Source organism: Jaculus jaculus, chromosome 7 (assembly GCF_020740685.1).
Source record: "Jaculus jaculus isolate mJacJac1 chromosome 7, mJacJac1.mat.Y.cur, whole genome shotgun sequence".
NCBI lineage: Eukaryota > Metazoa > Chordata > Mammalia > Rodentia > Dipodidae > Jaculus > Jaculus jaculus.
The window spans coordinates 114252296-114271398 of record NC_059108.1 but is presented as its reverse complement, the minus strand read 5'-3'; the positions used below and the strand labels follow the sequence as shown (position 1 = coordinate 114271398).

Below are 19103 nucleotides of genomic sequence, written 5' to 3'. Positions count from 1 at the left end.
ACTCATTATACTCCTGCTCCAGCCTCCCAACTGCTGAGACAAAGGTGTGTGCCTCCACGGATGAAGGTCATGGAAGAAGGAAACTGTTCACCTCATGGTAGCCAGGGAGCAATGAGGAGTAACAGGAAGAGGCCAGGGCGAAGATCTGTCCTTCAAAGGCATAGCTCCAGAGATCTACCTTCCTCCAATGAGGCCCTACCGTCCTCAGTTACACTACCAACATTATATTCAGATTTTCTAGAGAGACAGAGCAAGAGAGAGAGAGAGAATGGGCATGTCAGGGCCATTAGCCACTATGAATGAACTCCAGATGCATGTGCCACTTTGTTCTGGCTTGCATGGGTAGTGGGGGATCTAACAACCCAGGCTGTTAGGCTTTGTAGGCAAGCACCTTAACTGTTGAGCCATCTCTCCAGTCCATATTCAAATTTGGAATCATCAGTGGATTAAGTTGGTGAGGTCAGAGCTCTCATGAGCTGATCATCTCAGGAGAACACTCACAGGCACACCCTGTGTGCTTTTCTACTCCCCTCAGTATGTCTCAATCCAGGCTAGTTGACAACAAAGGGCAGGATAACTCTGGAACCAACTCATTTGTAAATGGTGGAAAAATCACTAATCACTGAAGAGACCTCAGCTTTCCGGATTATGCTTTTTAAGGATCAGTGAGTGGGCAGACACTTGGAAGGAATGAACAAAGTTGGAGCAGATAAAGCAGTGTTCCCTAACTTTTAAGATATAGAATCAATAAATAGTTAGTGACAAGCTACATGGAGTTGGTTAATTTAAAATGGAAACATTTTATTCTTTGAGATGGACAGATACCAAAAGTTATCTTTAATGTTATATGTATTGAGAAATGTGAATGATAAAATTGCGAGTGTAGTACACAGTTTTATTTCCTTCATAAAATGCATAAAATACTGGTGAGGATTACACAATGAATAAAAAGGGGCTGGCATAATGGCTCGGTGGCTAAAGGTGCTCACTTACATGATGGATAAAAGAGCATGAAGTTTATTATGTTATAAAACCAATAACTGAATAAAGATTTAAGTAGTGGAAACAATAGGGAATTTTTAAAAACTCAAAAACTAATATTTTCTTCTCAAAAAATATTAGGGCTGGAGAGATGGATTGGTGGTTAGGGTTCTTGCTTGCAAAGTCAAAGGACCCAGGCTTGATTCCCCAGGACCCATGTAAGCCAGATATACAAGGTGGTACATGCATCTGGAGTTCGCTTGCAGTGGCCCTGGTTTGCCCATTCTCTCTCTGTCACTCTCTTTCTCTCATAAATGAGTAAATAAAAATGAAATTGCCAAGCATGGGTGGCACACACCTTTTAATCCCAGCACTCGGGAGGCAGAGGTAGGAGGATCACTGTGAGTTCAAGGACATCTGAGATTAAATAGTGAATTCCAGGTCAGCCTGAGCCAGAGTGAGAACCTACCTCGAAAGAAAAAATAAATAAAATATGTTTAACTATTAAATCCTCTTTTAAATGTGAATAAATTCCTCCATCCTTTCCCCACTTGTGTTAGGCATTTGTGCATATACCAAAACACATTCTATTTTGGAAGCTGTGCCCATATCTGGAATACTTTACTTTGGGTCCACAGACACCCACTTCCCAGAGTCCATGAGTAAGTTTCCACAAATCAGTTCTTCTAAGGGAAGATGTCCAAGTCAGAGCTCGGGAACAGATATGGAGCCCGTCTCTGACTGTGGCCTAGGCTCCTAATATCTAGTATCTTGCTCTTTGAATGTAGTGAGACAACCATGCCTTTTATGTTTGAGCAGGATAAAGTGAAGCAAGAATTAAAACAATTACGAGATCAAGAAACCAAGAAAACCCAAGATCATTTTGAAATTCTAAGAAACTTAGAAAATGAAATTTATGCAAATGACCTCAAGGCAAACCGTGTGATCCTGGAAAATAAAAGACTAAAAAAAGTAAGTTCAAGAGCACCTCACTTTGTATAATTGTTTACTGATCGCCTAGACCAATAATACTTACAAGAGTACAGACTCTTAAAACTAAACTTACTAGTTCCGGTTATCCTCTGCCTCATCTCTGATCACTAATGCCACTTCCCACATGAGTATCAACCTATCAGTTTCTACCACACAGACAAGTTTTGCCTGGCTTCAGATATTATATGTGAAGAAGGATACACCTTACATTGTGTGGTAGTTTGAATGTATGTGGTCTATACACTGAGGTGTTTGCTTAAAGCTTGTCTCCAGCCACTTGGCTAGAATAGGTGTTACCGGGGTATGGATACTGGGGTCTAATCCTAAGGTATGTTTGGGGGTACATCTGAGATCCAGTCCAAAGGTATACAGAACAGTCTGAGCCCTGGCAGGGTCCCTGTTGCTTGCTGCCAGTTTTATGATTTCACTTTTGGCATTTGCTGGCTGGTGATGGCTTCTCTCCGCTTGGAGGTAAGGGAGCTTCTTCCTCCACTGCTGGAACTGCCCTTGATTCTGTAAGCTTGAAATAAACCCCTGCTTTCTATAAACTGTGTCTAGTTTGGATGTCCATCCCAGCAACCAAAACAAACACCAACCAGTGGTGTTGCTACGTGATGAATCTGCCATGTGGATTTTGGCATTTGGAACTTGTGTGCTGGAGGAAGGCTATCTATGGACTTGGTACTTTGGACTGCAGAAGCTGTAGAGAGTGGTAAGCCAAAGTTTATGAATGTTCTGGTGAGAGTTTGGAAAATGCTAAATGAAGAGAGGATTGTATTTGGAGGCTTTGCTTATGAACTTTCAAAGGGAAAGGAAAGTCAGCAGAAAACTCTATTGGAATTGCGCTACTTGCATAAGGGCTGGCTGCATTCTTCTGCCCAAGCCCTAAGAGTCTGATCAAGGTTGAAATATATAGAAGTGGAATCATGTGAATATCCAGGAGCACCTCCTGAGGCACAGCAAATGAGGCAGGGCGTGATTTCTCTGATAGAGAGGCTGATGAGACCATTGTTGGGTGGGCCATGATTTGCAATGGAGACCTGAAGATGTTCTGGATTTACCAGGTTATGGAAGTTTTCCCTAGTTGCTCAGCCCAGCCCAGCTGTAGGGGTGTAATTGAAAAATCCAAAGACTGTTGTCACTAGTTATGGATGTTGAACTTGAACTACAGATGTTTGATGTTTACTTGCTGTTTATTAATTTTTCACTGGTCCAGTTTCCCCTTGCTATACCTTATAGCAATGGAAATGTTTACTCTGTTATATGTTAGAAATATGTAACTTGTTTTGATTTTACAGGATTCACAGCTAAGAGATAGCTTGAATCTCAGGTGAGACTTCAGACTTTGGAACAATCTTAAAGTTGGCAAAGACTATGGAACCTTTGAATTTAGACTGAATACAATTTGCAATGTGAGGTGTCCATGAGTCTATTGAGGGCCAGAGTAGAATGTGGTAGTTTAAATGTATGTTTCTCATAGACTTAGATGTCTTATTAAAGCTTGTCTCTGGTCACCTGGCCAGTATAGGTGTCAGTAGGGGTAGATTCTGGGGTCCAGCCCTAACGTGTATTTGGGGAGCAGATCTGAAATGCAGGCCAGAGAAGTCTCAGCTCTGGTGGGGTCCCTGCTGCTTGCTGTCTGTGTGTGTATGCTTGCTGCTTTGGGTGGTTGCCAGCTGGTGATTGTTTCTCTCTGCTTGGATGTGTGGAAGCAGAATCTTCTACTGCTAATTAGACTTCTCCTGGATCTTTAAACTTGTAATAAACCCCTTCCTCTATAAACTCTGCCTGGTTTGGATGTTCATCCCAGCAATGTGAAACTGACTACAACACATTTTTGTGCTCAAAATTGTTTGTGAGGTCTAACCTTATTGAATGTAGTTAGCTCACTATTCCTAATGCTGTGTAGTATGCCACTGTATGACTATACAGCAGTCTATTTAGATACTCTCCTATCAATAGCTAGTCAAAGAGTTTCTTGGGGCCTTTACAAAGAGTGCTACATTGCTATGAGCAATTGTGTATACTTGTTTTAGTGGACAGACATACAGTTTGTGTTGGATCTAGATTGCCACGTGGAAGTGCAAGGTCAAAGAGATTAACCATTCTGGTGGGCAGCAGCTAATTTCCATTTCCCTAACAACTAAAGAAGAATTTATTCATGTATTGTTGTCTATGTAAAGTGCTCATTTGAGGGGTTTGTTTAATCATTTAAAAAATGAAACAGGGCTGGAGGGATGACTTAGTGGTTAAGGCATTTGTCTACAAAGCCAAAGGACCCTGGTTTGATTTCCCAGGACCCACGTTTGCTAGATGCACAAGGGGGCGCACGTGTCTGTAGTTTGTTTGCAGTGGCAGGAGGACCTGGTGTGCCCATTCTCTCTCTCTCTCTCTCTCTCTCTCTCTCTCTTTCTCTGTCAAATAAATAAATAAGTAAATTTTAAAACTGAAACAACTGTCGGTATTGTGTTGGTTGATAATTTTATAGCTACTAAATTTTTTTCACCTAATCACTAAAATTACGTCTAATACCTAAAATTTTAATTTATGGATGGGTTATTTTAGAGGCTAGCTCACAAAATATATTTACCTATTTATATTTAATATTTACTCATTATGATATGTTTAATAAGTAGCTACTAGCTAACTTTAATACCCAGAACTGTTACATTTTTTTTAATATATTTTTTAAATTATTTATTTATTTATTTGAGAGCGACAGACACAGAGAGAAAGACAGATAGAGGGAGAGAGAGAATGGGCATGCCAGGGCTTCCAGCCTCTGCAAACGAACTCCAGACGCGTGCGCCCCTTTGTGCATCTGGCTAACGTGGGACCTGGGGAACCGAGCCTCGAACCGGGGTCCTTAGGCTTCACAGGCAAGCGCTTAACCGCTAAGCCATCTCTCCAGCCCAAGAACTGTTATAATTAACATGCATAATTTTCACATCTCATATGCTGTGACAAAACAATAATAACAAACGTTTATAACATTCCCTAGTTCAGAATACTTAAAGTCTGTCACCTGTTTACCCACTGAGACATTGTATTTAACTTAGCCCATTTTTGTCCTTTAAAGAAAATGGGAATAACTTCTTATAGGGTGAAGGCCATTTCTTTATAAAGGGAATGATTAGAGGAAATTCATTTATTTTAAAATCACTTTTTTTTTTTTTCACAAAGACCTCAAGGTCAGGGACAAGACCAGCATTCCCCAAGAGTTGAACAATACTTCTCATGTTAGAAGGATTTGGTTTCATTTGATGTTCACAACAGCTTCAAAACATATGTAGTATATTATGCCCATTTCATAGATAATAAAGCTAAGGGCATTTAAAAAAAATTTTTCTAATCTTTAAAAACTTTTATTTTCTTTCGTTTGTATATGTGTGTATGTGTGTGTGTTGGGGCCTGCCAGGGCCTCTTGCTGTTGCACAGTGAGCACCAGGAACATGTGCTGCTTTGGGTACAGCTTTACTTGGGTGCTGGGGAGCTGAACTCCAGGCCAGCAGGCTTTGCAAGCAAGCATCTTTAACCTCCGAGTCATCTTCCCAGCTCTTGAGTAATTTTTAATAGATAAAGAAGAAAAATAAAGTCCTACTGCAGTGAGTTTGAGTTAGGGGACTTGGCCCTGCCACTGGCTAGTCCAATGGCATTAAGAAAATCCTTTCAGCCTGGCATGATGGTGCATGCCTGTAATCCCAGGATTTAGAAGGCAGAGGTGGGAAGATCACTGTGAGTTCAAGGCCACCCTGAGACGACATAGTGAATTCCAGGTCAACTTGAAAAACAAAAACAAAAAACAAACAAACAAAAAAAAAACCAGAAAATCCCTTTACCTCTCTGGTAATGACTTTCATCTGTTAAAAGTTATCCCACTAATCTCATGTGGCTTACTTTGTCAAAATTAAGATGTCATAAATACTTGGGCTGAGAATATGACTCGATGGTTAAAAGATCTTGCTTGCAAAGCCTGCCAGCCTGGATTCAATTCCTGAGTGCACACGTAAAGCCAGACACACAAAGAGGCAAATATGTTTGAAGTTTGTTTGTAGTGGCAAGAGGTCCTGACTTTCCCATTCTCTCTCTCTCTCTCCTCTCTTCCTTTCCTTACAAATAAATAAATTACCTAAAACAGCATAAATACTGGTTTTTGCAGTGTAATTGTGTTTCAAAGAGCCTGGGGTTTTCCATCATCAATAGCCCTCACTCACGCAATACATCATTGCTCTTCGAGCCTTTGAAATACTTATAAGACATTTCATACACCCATGGTAGTATCCCATGAGACTCTCCTTCTGTAAAGATAGTATCTATTATTTTTCAAAAAAAATGCCATATGAGATTAAAAGAAGTTGCATTAAAACATTTTTCTTATGGACACAATGCATTCAGGTACAACTTTTCATTTCTTACTGTGGCAAGTCATACTCAAAATGCCCTGTTTAGGGGCTGGAGAGATGGCTTAGCAGTTAAGGCACTTGTCCGCAATGACTGATGGCTGGGGTTTGATTCCCCACTATTCATGGAAAGCTAGATACACCAAGTGGAACATATGACTGAACTTCATTTGCCAAGGCTGGAGGATTCTCTTTCTCTCTCTGTATCTCTCTCTCTCTCTCACATACACACTCTCTAGTTCTCTTTCATTTCTCTCTTCTTGCAAATAAATAAAAAATAAATATTAGAAATAATTTTTAAAACATTTTTATTTATCTATTTTACTTATCTATTTGCAACAGAGAAGGGGGAGGGAGGAAAAGAATGAGCACACCAGGGCCTCCAGCCACTGCAAACAAACTCCAGATGCATGCATCACCTTGTGCATCTGGCTAACATGGGACCTGGAGAATCAAACCTGGGTCTATAGGCTTTGTAGGCAAGTACCTTAACCACTAAGCCATTTCTCCAGCCCAGAAATATTTAAAAAATAAAAAATCAAAATTCCCTGTTTATTTGGATGCAGAAGTTGTTACTGGGGTCCTCTGCCTCTCTCTCTGGAGAAGCTCAGTAAGGATTTCACCATTTACCGCTGTACCTAGAACAGTCAGTAACAGTGAAAGAATTAATACACATTTGATGAATGACAGGGAGCAGGCTTTTTTTTTTTTTTTTAGTAAAAAGCAACCACATACCCTTTCTTTTCAGCATCTTTCCATAATGAAGGACCAAGTGGAAAAATACAGTAGTGAACAAAAAGCCGTCGCAAAGGACATAAGTGACCGTTCTTGGGAACTGGTAGCAGGACACAGTAAGTCAAATGTCACTCTTTCATACAATGTATTTTTTTGTTTGTTTAAATCATATGATTTTGCATTCACATATAATGAAATACACCTATTTTAAGGTCAATGAATTCTGGCAAATGTACATACAACCATACACTGTCACCCCAGCAAGATGTGGAACATTTTCATCCCTGCAAACTGCCTCTTGTGTCCTGTTATGGTTTTAGTCCAAAGTATGCTCCATGGGCTCGAGTTCTGAAGTCTTGGTCTCCAGCTTGAGGTGCTAGTTGGGAGGTAGCGGAGCTGTTAGGGGGACCTGGCTACTGGAAGTAGGTTGCTAAGGGTGGGTCTCTGAAGGTTATACCTGCCCCTGATTCGGTGCTACTCTCTCTGCCCAGATGTGGGGTGGTCTCTGTCACACAGTCCGACCACCATGGACTGCCCACTCTGCCATGCCTTCCCTGTCTTGTTGAAACCAAAGCCCTCTGAAACTGAGCTAGATAAATATCTTGCCTCCCTTATATTGTTTCTGTCAGGTATTTTGGTCACAAAAGTAACTTAACATATATGCCTCTCTCCAGTTGCTCTCTTGTTCCACCTCCAGTTCCCAGAAAGCTCAGGTCTGCTTTCTAACACTCATACGAGAAACTGAAATACCAAGGGCATGCACTTTTGTTCCTGGCTTTCTTTGACTCTACAAAATGTTTGTTTGTTTTTTAACATTCATTCATGAAGCAGGGGGTGGTGGCTCATGCTTAGAATCTTACCACTTGAGTGGCTGAGACAGGAGGATTGATCTGAATTCAAGGCCAGCCCTTCAGTCCACAGTGAGTTCTGTATTAGGCTGTACTAAAGTGATGCTGCATTTCAAAGAAGCCAAAAATGTAAACAAAGATTCACTCATGTTCTTTTTGGACTCCTGATTTGCTTCTCTTTGTAGAGGTGCAAGTAGCGCACCAGCGTGGTATAGACATGCTTTGTTTTTACGCTTATCAGCTTGAGGACATTTGAATTGTTCTCAGTTTGGAGTTATTACTGTGAATGAAGCAACTATGAGCATGCATTTATCAGTATTTTGTGAATTTCTTATTACTCTTGGGTAAATATTTAGGGGTGGGATTTCTGGGTTGTATGGCTATTGTATGATCCCTGTAAAATAAACAGCCTATATGCCATTGTGGCTATACAAATTTCTCTTCTCACTAGCTGTGTAGAGAAGCTCCCCTGACTCCACATGCTCACCAACACTTAAGCTCCAAAACATAAAAAGTGTTAACATTTTAGTTATTTAAATAGGAACTGGCTGGTATTTAATTGTGGTTTCATTTGCCTTTCCTTACGAGCAATGTCATGAATATACTTTCATGTGTTTCCTGGCCATTTGAAAATCAGTTTTTGTTAAGCGATTTGAAACAGTTGTGTGTTATGGCAGAAGAAATATCACAAAGATAGTGGCTTCAGGCAAATCATTTACAAATGATTAGTCATTTGGTCAGGGAATAGCGACAGCTTGTCTCTCTGCAGGGCATTCAGCATTTGGGAGCTAGAATCACCTGATTCCCCCTCATTTCTGCGTAATGTTGACACTGGCTCTCAAAGGTACCTCAGGGGAGAGAATGAGAAGAACTCCTTCTTGTGGCCTCTACACATAGCTTTCCCAAACTGCTGAGTTCCAGCAAAAGCATCCCAGGGGAAGAGAGTGCACGCTCATGGCACTTTTATCACCGAGCCTTGGGAGTCAGAGAGCTATCCCCTCATTACTCTAGAATGAGGGAGAGGACCCTGACATGGCCCCTTTGAGGGAAAGTGTCAGCATCGAATGTTCTAAGAGGCGTGTACGAGCAAATACAGCATGAGGCCACCATTGGAAAACTCACTCTGCTACATGTCTGCTCAAATTTTTTACTCCTTACTTTTTGCTTTCAGTGTTATTACTGAGTTTTACATATCCTTTATTTATAATTTATATACATTATTGAGTCTATATATTCTGAAAATGAATTCTCTTTCTGTCTAAGGATTAAATTTTCATTTTCCTAATAATATCTTGAAAAGAGTAAAAATTTTTCACTTGAAGTCTACATTATCTATTTATTTTTTAAAAAATTTTTTATTTACTTATTTGAGAGCGACAGACAGAAAGAGGCAGATAGAGAGAGAGAGAATGGGTGCGCCAGGGCTTCCAGCCACTGCAAACGAACTCCAGACACATGCGCCCCCTTGTGTATCTGGCTAACATAGGTCTTGGGGAATCGAGCTTCGAACCAGGGTCCTTTGGCTTCACAGGCAAGCACTTAACTGCTAAGCCATCTCTCCAGCCCGACCTTATCTATTTCTTTTAAGGTTAGTACATTTTGTTCCTTGCCTAGGAAGTTATAGCCTACCCCAAGGTCTTGAAGTTTTTTCTCCTACAACTGTTTAGTTTTTGCTTTTATGGCTACATGACAGATTCATTTCAAGTAAACTTTACCTATGCTATGAGGTCATGGTGAAATTGAAAGTTTTTTTTCTGTTATACATGTTCTGTTGTATCAGCAAAAATTTTTACTTTTCATTATTTTGCAAGCCTGGAAACTGTCTTAAAAAGTTAATTTGATGGGTCTGTGCCTGAATCCATATGTCTAACTTTACATGAGTAGCACACTGTCCAGATGACCACAGCCCCATATGTAGTCTAGAAAGCCAGTGATGTAAGTTCTCACCTGTGTGCGTCATTCAAAAGTTTGTTTTAGCCACTCTAAGTCCTTACATATAAACGTTAGTGTTAATGTCTTGATATACACACATACACACAGAAGCCTGCTGAACTCCATTGATTTTTGTGTTGAATGACTTTAGGAGTACTGTCACCTTTAAAAAAAAAAATAGGTCTTCTAACCCAAGAACAATGTATATATCTCCATTGCTTTAGGCCATCTTTAGTCTCTTTCAGCAAGGTTTTACAGCCATGGCTTCATTGGTTAGAAGTGTGCATGGGGATGCAACAGTTGTTACACTCATGGACTTTGTTATGACTAAAAGATACAGAGGAATGGGAACAAAAGGAAACAGGAGTCCTCTCCCAGTGCCTACTCCAAGGCACCTATGTTCCCACCAGCAATGTATAGCCACCATGCAAACTGTTTTTAGCTAGGGAAGCTCCCCCAAGCTTGGGTATCCAAGGTGATGGTTGAAGGGTCACTAATGCCTTAGGCCCAATGGCTCAGTCTTCGGAGAGACCTAGGTGGTATTTTTTAAACTTCTTATTGACAACCTCTATGTACTATGTTCATCATAGCCTGCAACCACTCTCCCTTTTCCCTTCTCCTATGCCCCCTCTGCTGAACCTCTTCTGTCCAACTAATCTCTCTTCTGTTGTGATGCCAGCATTTTTTCCTCCTATTATGCAGGTCATGCATAGGTAGCGTCAGCCACTGTGAAGTCATGAATACTATAGCCACTTCCTGTCTGGAAGACAGTATTGCAAAGCATTCCTCCATTTCCTTCTTTTCTTACATTCTTTCTGCCATCTCTTCTGCCATGGTCGCTGAGCCTTGGAGGGCATGATAGAGATGTCTCACTTAGTGCTAAATACTCCATGTCCCTGCTTCTTAGTACTTCTTAAGAATCTCCCCGTGGCCACCACCATCTGGAAAGAGAAGCTTCTCTAACCAAAAGTGAGAGTAGCATTAATATATGGGTATAACCATAAGTATTTAGAGAGAAGTTTGATGGGCATAATATATCCATTTAGCCAACAACAGCCGTAGTATCCCCTGCCCCCAGGACTTATGACTTCTCCAGCCAAAGGCTTTTGTTTAGGTTTTCAGTACCAGGCATGAATTCCTTCCTGTGGTGCAGGCCTCGAATCTAATCAAGGGGTAGTTGGTTTCCCCCATAACAGACATGCCACCATTGCACCAGTTGGAACATTTGCCCTGGTTGGTCATTCGGTGTTGTTTCTGTGGTTCTGCACTAAATGTGGTACATTGCATCCATTGAGATTTGATTGCTAACCAATCTCCCAGTCTTGGAATAAAGCCCAATTATTCAAAAGCTTTTATTTTCTTTGTCTATTGCTGAATGTGGCTTGCTAATGTCTGTGTGGATATTTGGATCTATGCAAGACTGTCCTGTGCCACTTGTTATATAGCCTGGAAAATTTCCTTTCAGCAAGCCAGTGGGAGAGCAAATCGGATCTAGCTGTACCATTTTGGAAGCAAAAACTTTTAGATAAAAAAATTTTTTGAATAACAAAAATAAATCATGTGAGTTTTATTTAAAAATTCAAATTGTCTCAGTAACACACATGTTTTTAAAAATCTTTATTTCAGGACAATATTCAAACTTGTTGGCAGAATTTCAGTTCATAGTTAAGGTGAGTGTGTGACTATGTTCCCTCATAGTTCCAAAGAGTTCACCTACCATTAAGTGTGTGTGTGTGTGTGTGTGTGTGTGTACATGGACACAAATGTATGCACATAGGAGCAAGGAAGGAATCTGACAGTGATGGTATCATCATCACATCCTAAAATGTACCTGTTGTGCCAAATGTCACTACAAATCTTAATCTTTTAGGAAACTATCTTCTTATACTACCATTGTTAAGGTGGGATTGTTCTCCTTTCTTTTCTTTCTTTGTTTTATTTCTTCTTTCTTTTTTCTTTCTTCTCTCCTCTTCTTCCCTTTTACTTCCTTTCCTCCCCCTCCCTTCCTACTTCCCTTTTCTAACCTCTTTTCTTTCTTCCCTTTCTTTTAAAAATTATGTAATTATTTATTTACTTATTTATTGATTTGCACATGTGCAACATGCACATGTGCCAGGCTTCTTGCCACTGCAAAGGAATGCCAGATGCTTGCACCACTTTTTGTGATCACATGGGTGGCTTGGGAATTGAACCCCAGGCAGCAGGCTTTGCATGCAAGTATCTTTAACCTCTGAGCCATCTTCCCAGCCCCTTCTCCTTTCCTTTTCTGTAAGCTGAATTGAACTCATTGGTTTTAGGGCTAAATCTGCCAGATCTAAATCGTGATTTTATTATTTTGTACCACAACAGCTACCCCCCTCCTTATTTTAGAATTGGACAAGCTGCTCTGAAGCTGGGCTCTGCATATGAACTAAACTTTACATAAATCCTTAAAGTTTATACAGAATCCTTGAGCAGCTCTTAAAACACTGGGTAAGGAAAGCATTAACAATGCCTTTTTGAGGTACAGCTATGATGGCTCAGAGTTTAAGTAATTTGCCAAAGACCAGTAACTGTTGCTGAACCTGAGAATTTAAAGCTTAGATCCTACCTGATTCCGAAGTTTCTTCCCTTAAGTTTAGCCTGTGCATTGAGACATGCACTGAGACCTGACTAGCTTGTTATGCTTCCACTACCTCCATCTTAGTAGTTCAACAGTCTAGCTCGGCAAGCACGCCACTACTTTTCATCTGCTCACCCATTTCTTTTATGGTTTTATGAACATTTTATGAAACGGCTGGGCACATAAACAATTTGTGTGACTAACAATATCAATTTTGCATATCTAACATTGCTTTAATCCACTCAATCCACTCAAAATTCATCTTTTTGAAATTTGTACTTAACACCTCCCCAAATGTCATTTCTTTCAGGAACTGGTAGAACTCGGTGAAGAGACCTTGCACAAGATAAAACATCTAATAGACAAGCTGTACTATAGAGACGAAAAGATTGAGAGCATCAGCAAATGGCTCCAGCAGAATATCGAGAGGCTGCGCAGTCTGGTCGATCAGGAATCACCAACAGAACTCCAGAGACAGCAGCTCAGTGTCTATGGTAACGTGGAACTTCCTGCTAGTTTACTATAGCTAGTGATCTCAAAAGAAAAAAAAATAGTACCAAATAATTCATCCCCACTGACGTCATAAACATCCAACTGAAAGCTAATACTCATTGTGTGTTGAACATGGTAGAACTCTGTCAGTGCTTACTTCCACCAAGATAATTTTCTAGACAACAAAACTTTAACTTCTTCATGAGCTTTAAAAGACTCCTTTTAAAAAACATCTCTGAGAGAAATTCTTAATTTTTTTCAAGGTCTCATATAGTTCAATCTGGCCTCAAACTGAGGATCTTCCTGCCTTAGCTTCCTTGAGCACTGGGTAAACAGGTATGCACCACCCCATCCAATTCTAAGGGTTTTTTATGTTGTTGTTTTTGTTGTTTTGTTTTGTTTTTGTTTGTAACTCTTGGTACACATCTTTGTATCCTTAAACAGAAAGAAATTGAATACAATTTTGCCTTTTCTTCTTGAGCTGAAGTTGGTATTAAATCAGCAACTCTTGCTTTCTCCGGGAAAATCTAGTGCCGCATTCTGTGGCTCTTAAGATGCTGTCACCAAATGTGTATGTGTCATGAGCAGCCAGCCCTGAAATCAGCCTCATCCTCAGTCCTGCCATCATTTCACAGTAGACATAACCCCAAAACTCTGTCCAGGTTAGGTCTACAGTGAGACGTGGAGAGGAGACCCTTGACAGGTACAGCCCAGAAGTCCTGGCAGAAGAGTCACTTGGGAACATGGGTTCTGAGGAGCAGGGAGGTGGAAGGAAGAAAAGGATGGAGGAAAGGAGTGAAGAAATGACAGTACTGTTGCCTGGAAAGTGTAGAGATCTATGAGATCATTAAGGTTTAATTTTAAAGAGCACAACCACTGGACCAGTTTTAAAATAGACTATAGAAAAGGAAGTGGGTTAAAAGTAAAATGAGGGCATGTATTGGGTGAAGAACATGCCAGTATTGGATAATACCTATTTTCAGAGGGCTTCACCTAACAAAAAATAGCATTTCTGCAGCTAGTGAGAAACCATGGTCGAACCTTCTTACCAGCTGAGAGCTGTTTCCATGAGCCTGCAGACCTGGTGGGATTCACTATGAAAGTATGGAAGTGACACCCGGAGGGCCTTGCAGCTATCTGCACTGTGTTTGGGAAGCCAACCATCTCTGTCACTGCGGATCAAACAGTTCCAGGAGCTGAATCATCTCCAAGTGTCAGGGAATCAGTCCACGGTCTCCTCACCCTACCCTGACAACTCCAACTGCAGCTAAAAGCTTTCATGTGAATAATTGCTGTGATGTAGGCTTGAGACCATAGAATTTAGGTTCTAGAGTAACTCAATTGATGGTCTCCAGAAATCAACCTACAAAGGAAAATCAAATATTTTAAATTCTGTTTATATTCCATTTTATCATCCTTTTATACCTCCATTCTCGTCTGTTTGATATTGTAACTACCAATCTATAGATGCCTGTTAATGTATAAATTGAGCCATATGACTATAGGTGGAGGTGTGAAAGAATTTAGCATGTGCTAACCTATATGTCCCACAGCCCATGATTCTGGCTGCCATTAGCATCATCTAACCACCGGCCTTGAGAAAGCGTAGACTGGGTGAGAGCTGTAGTGACCTTGAAGCCTTTTGTTTTGAAACCCTCCCCATAGTCTCAGTTACTAGCTATTTTTCCAGATGTTGAAAACGTGCAGATTTCTGGGCAAGTCTATTTTCCACACAGGGGTTGTCATTGTACAGCTGGAACCAAACCAACCATCCCTGTTTTTGGTAGACCCAGAGGTAAGAATGGGTTTTATATTTTTAGATGGCTGGAAAAGCTCAAAAGAACAATAACATTTCATGACATCATAAAATTATATGAAATTTAACTTCCATGTTCATTCACTTTTATAGAAACATAGCTATACTCATTTATTTGTTTGCTATGGATACTTCTGTTTGTGTCACGCCGACAGAACAGCTGTGACACAGTCCATGTGACCCACCAAGCCTAAAATATTTACTATCTGGCTTTGTACAGAAAAATACTTGCTGATCTTCAATAGCTGTTGATACCAGCATGTTCTTCTCTGATCACCCATAAGAGGATTTAAAAAAAATATTTTATTTATTTATTTGCAAGAAGAGAGAGAATATAAGTGCATCAGGACCTCCAGCCACTACAAATGAACTCCAGATGCGTGCACCACTTTGTCCTTCTGGCTTTACATGGGTACTAGGGAACTGAACCCAGGTTGTTAGGCTTTGCAGGCAAGCACCTTAACTGCTAAGCCATCTCTCCAGCCCTCATAAGAGGTTTTTGTTTGGCAAATCCCAAGGACCACATATGCTGAGATACAAAACTGACTTCACTGTGGGCCACATCATGGCATCAGTTGTTACACAATGACAATCTAAGAAAAATTGTATTGTCAGTGAAAAAGAAAAGAGTGCCACAGTTATGAAAAAGAGAATATATTCTTATTGAAGATATGTTTTCAATTGGTAGAGTATTAACAGACAAAATTTTATTTTAAAATTCAGTACTATTTGCAGCCAATGAAATGTTAATGGGACATACAGGTATTTGAAATTTCTCCTGTTGGTTTTTGTTTAAGTTCTGTCTCATTTATGACTCCTAAAGCTAAGCTGCATTCACCAAGCACATAATGTCTATTCTGTGTCAAGTTCCAAGACACAGGGTTACCATGGTGAATGAAATGGCCCCGGACTAAATGGAACTCACAACTCACAGTTAATTTAGGAAGTTAACTGCTCTTCCTCCAAAGAACCAGAAGATAAATCTTCTTGACACTGCCCACCCTGAGAAGGAACCACACGGTCCTTCCCACTCCCGGCCCAGTGGAGACTCAGGTGTCATGAACATGTATGCTAAATTTTAAGCACAGTAAAGATAAGGCATGAGAAGTATAAAAGAACCCAAGAGACAATTAGGTTAAGGAGGCCAGGAGGAGTCTCCAAAGAACTTGGCACTGAGCTGAGATCTGTAAGAGGCAGGTTGCTGGCTTCCCATAGCCCTCTCTCTGGTCCGGGTGTAGCGGCACCACATAGGCTTTGGAGCAGGTGGGCTTGGGCTCAAGCCTCACTTCTACTTCATGTATTCTATTTAACCTGCTACCTCAGTTTCCCCAGTCACAAAATATCAAAGACAACTAATATCACCATTATAAAATATCACACACACATATTAAAGATTAATAAGATCCTTTGAACTCCACTGCCATCCTGTGGAGCTGAGTAAAGTTGAATTACTCCTCTATCTCAGAGCCACCTGGAAGCCAGCCCTTTTTTAAATTTATTGATTTTTTTTTTAATATAAAGAGTTGCACATATAGACCCCCTTATTCCCGGGTCCCAATTCTCCTGAGGGTCCTCGGTGGGGTTATTGGTATTCATTGTGGGGACCAAGTCTCTGCAGGGATGAGGAAACATGTTGTCTCCGGCTATTCCCACCCAGCCTGAGGCTCTTACAGTCTTTCCATCCCCTCTTCCGCGATGCTCCCTGAGCCTTGGTGAGCAATACAGAGATGTGATTTAGTGTGGCTTTCTCTGTAGACTCTGGATCTAGCTTTTGTTCTGTTTCTCCAGAGAGGGACTCGGTCTGGCCCAGGCTGTTCTGGCTTCTAATTGCTTCTGCCTTGGAAGTGTTTCTCCTGGAGAAGCCCTGGACAGCTTCCAGCTCAACAGCCCTCAGCTGCCCTCTCCCGGGCATAATGTGTCCCTGCAGCCCTTAGTCCTACTCTACCTCCATGCCCAGGACCCTAGCTTCATATCCTCCTCTGCTGGGCACAGAGCCAGATCTTAGAGTGACAATGTTGAACAAAGCCCTGGGCCTTACAGTGAGAACCCCACAAGTGAGGAGAAGGTCAGAGTCAGCGGGTCTCTTCTAGAAGGCAGTCTTAGAGGTTAAAGCTCTCTTACCTGCTGCTGGGAGCACACACGGGCCACGAGCCGCATCAACATGGCTGAGGAGACCTAAAAATTAATTCATAGAATTGTCAAATGGAACATAATGTTTCTGATGGAAAATGACTCAATATTAACATTCACAGTTTGAGCATTTAATTCTGGGAAAAAAAAAAACACCTACTTGCAACTTCATAATTACAGCAGAATTAAAATTTGAGACAGAAAAATTTAAATCATTTGACCAGTAATTGTCAGGAAGTCCCTGTGAGGCATTGTTCTCCCGACAAGATCTGACTGGTGCATTCATGAGCCCACCGTGAACAGATACCCCACTGCGGAGAGCTCCAGTGGCCTGGGGCAGGAGAGAGGGATAAAGGAGGATAACCTGATGGGACCACAACCAATTTGCAATATGTTCATTTATTAAAGTTCCCTGGGCTCTAGTGATGGCCCAGCATTTAAGGGGTTTGCCTGAAAAACCTGACCACTAGGGTTTGATTCCCCAGTACCCACATAAAGCCAGCTGCACAAAGTGGTGCATGCATCTGGAGTTTATTTGCAACAGCTAGAGGCCCTGGTGTGCCCCTCCCCCCATCTCTTTCCCTCTCACTTTTCTTCTTGAAAATAAATTATTAAAAATATTTTAAAAATAAGAAAGTTCCCAATTAAAATTATTTTAAAAACCTAACATTTATTTGAAAACAAAGAGAGCAGAATATTAACTAAAAGAAATAATGAGTGTGAGCTATAAAGTGTGAGAAAACATAACCTATTCATTTCTTATGAAATAATTAGAGTGAAGTGAGGCACTGCCAACTTTCAACCCTGGGAAGATGTGCTGTATGAACTATGATTAATTTTATTATTTATCAAGAATATAAGCCATAGCACATTAGTTTTTTTTATCGATATGTTTAAGAAAATAAAAAGGTGACTAACACACACACACACACACACACACACACAGAAATAGTCAGTCTGTTGGAAAGCTGGGTGTGGCAGGTCAACGCTGTCATCCCAGGACTTGGGAAGCTGAGGTAGGAGGCTGAACAGGGTCTGGATCACTCTGGGCTACACATAGCAAGACTTCCTGGGGAGGAAAAAAAGCAAAGAAAAGTGTCTCTAACTGAGGAAGATTGTGTAGGCTAGTGGTTTTAGAATATTACAATTGTGGAGGTCTGAAAACTCCCGATGCTTAGGTTGTATCCGAGACCAATTCAACATGAAAGCCAGGAGTGCAACCCAGCCTACTTCATAAGATACAAATGGCTTCAGTGAGCAGCTAAGTCTTGTGAACCACTGTAGATCCATATACAGCAATACAGTTGTTAGACTGATCAATAGATTCAATGTAATAAAGACAATATTTTGCCTTTCAAGTTATTCAGAACAAGTTAACCAAATACTTACTATAAACCACAGCAAAATGTACTGTGCCAAAGGATCTAAGTCAAAAACTAAAGCTGAGCTAAGGCAAGGTCTGAATTGTGTATTTTTTTTTAACTTGCAAGCAGTGACTGGGCATGCCAGGGCTTCTAGCCACTGTAAATGAAATCCAGGTGCAAGGGCCACTTTGTACATCTGGACTTGCCTGGATACTGGGAAATAAAACCTGGGTCCTTAGGCTTTGCCGGGTCAGTGACTTAACTATTAAGCCATCTCTCTAGCCCTTGCTTTGTGTATTTTTTAAATACTTTATTTATTAGAGAGACAAGTAAGAGGCACAGAGAGAGAATGGGCATGCCAGGGCCTCATGCCACCACAAACGAACTCCAGATGCATGCACCACCTTGTGCATCTGGCTTATGTAGGTACTGGGGAATTGAAACTGGGTCCTTAGGCTTCACAGGAAGCACTTTAATCACTAACCCATCTCTCCAGCCCTGCTTTGTTTATTGTTAATAACCATGTTTAACCAAATTATTTAGTAGCATTATCAACCATAATGGCTGTGAATTTTAAGCCTTGCTGTTAAAAAGGCAAATTTGCAAATGCGGTTATCAAGTATCCTGACAATTACTGCCTTTTAAAGATTTACAATCCTAACACTCATATGATTTCTTCTCTTGGATACACATTTTTCTGCTAGAGTAGCAATGTGAGAAGTGCTAACACAGCTCCCAGTACACTGGAACCAGAGGCTATGGTACTGGCAATCAGACACAAGCCACTCCCCTCACACGCCTGGTGACATC

General features: G+C 40.8%; 1 protein-coding gene across 1 annotated transcript in view; it reads left to right on the top strand.

Moving 5' to 3' along the window:
* Window positions 1-13017, top strand: part of Ccdc175 (coiled-coil domain containing 175) — a 55040-nt gene extending 42023 nt beyond the window's left edge. Inside the window, exons 16-19 of the mRNA XM_012949111.2 lie at window positions 1801-1953; window positions 7123-7225; window positions 11516-11559; window positions 12802-13017. Coding sequence (XP_012804565.2) covers window positions 1801-1953; window positions 7123-7225; window positions 11516-11559; window positions 12802-13017 — 516 coding nt within the window. The remainder of the gene's footprint in view (window positions 1-1800; window positions 1954-7122; window positions 7226-11515; window positions 11560-12801) is intronic.
* Window positions 13018-19103: the final 6086 nt, after the last annotated feature.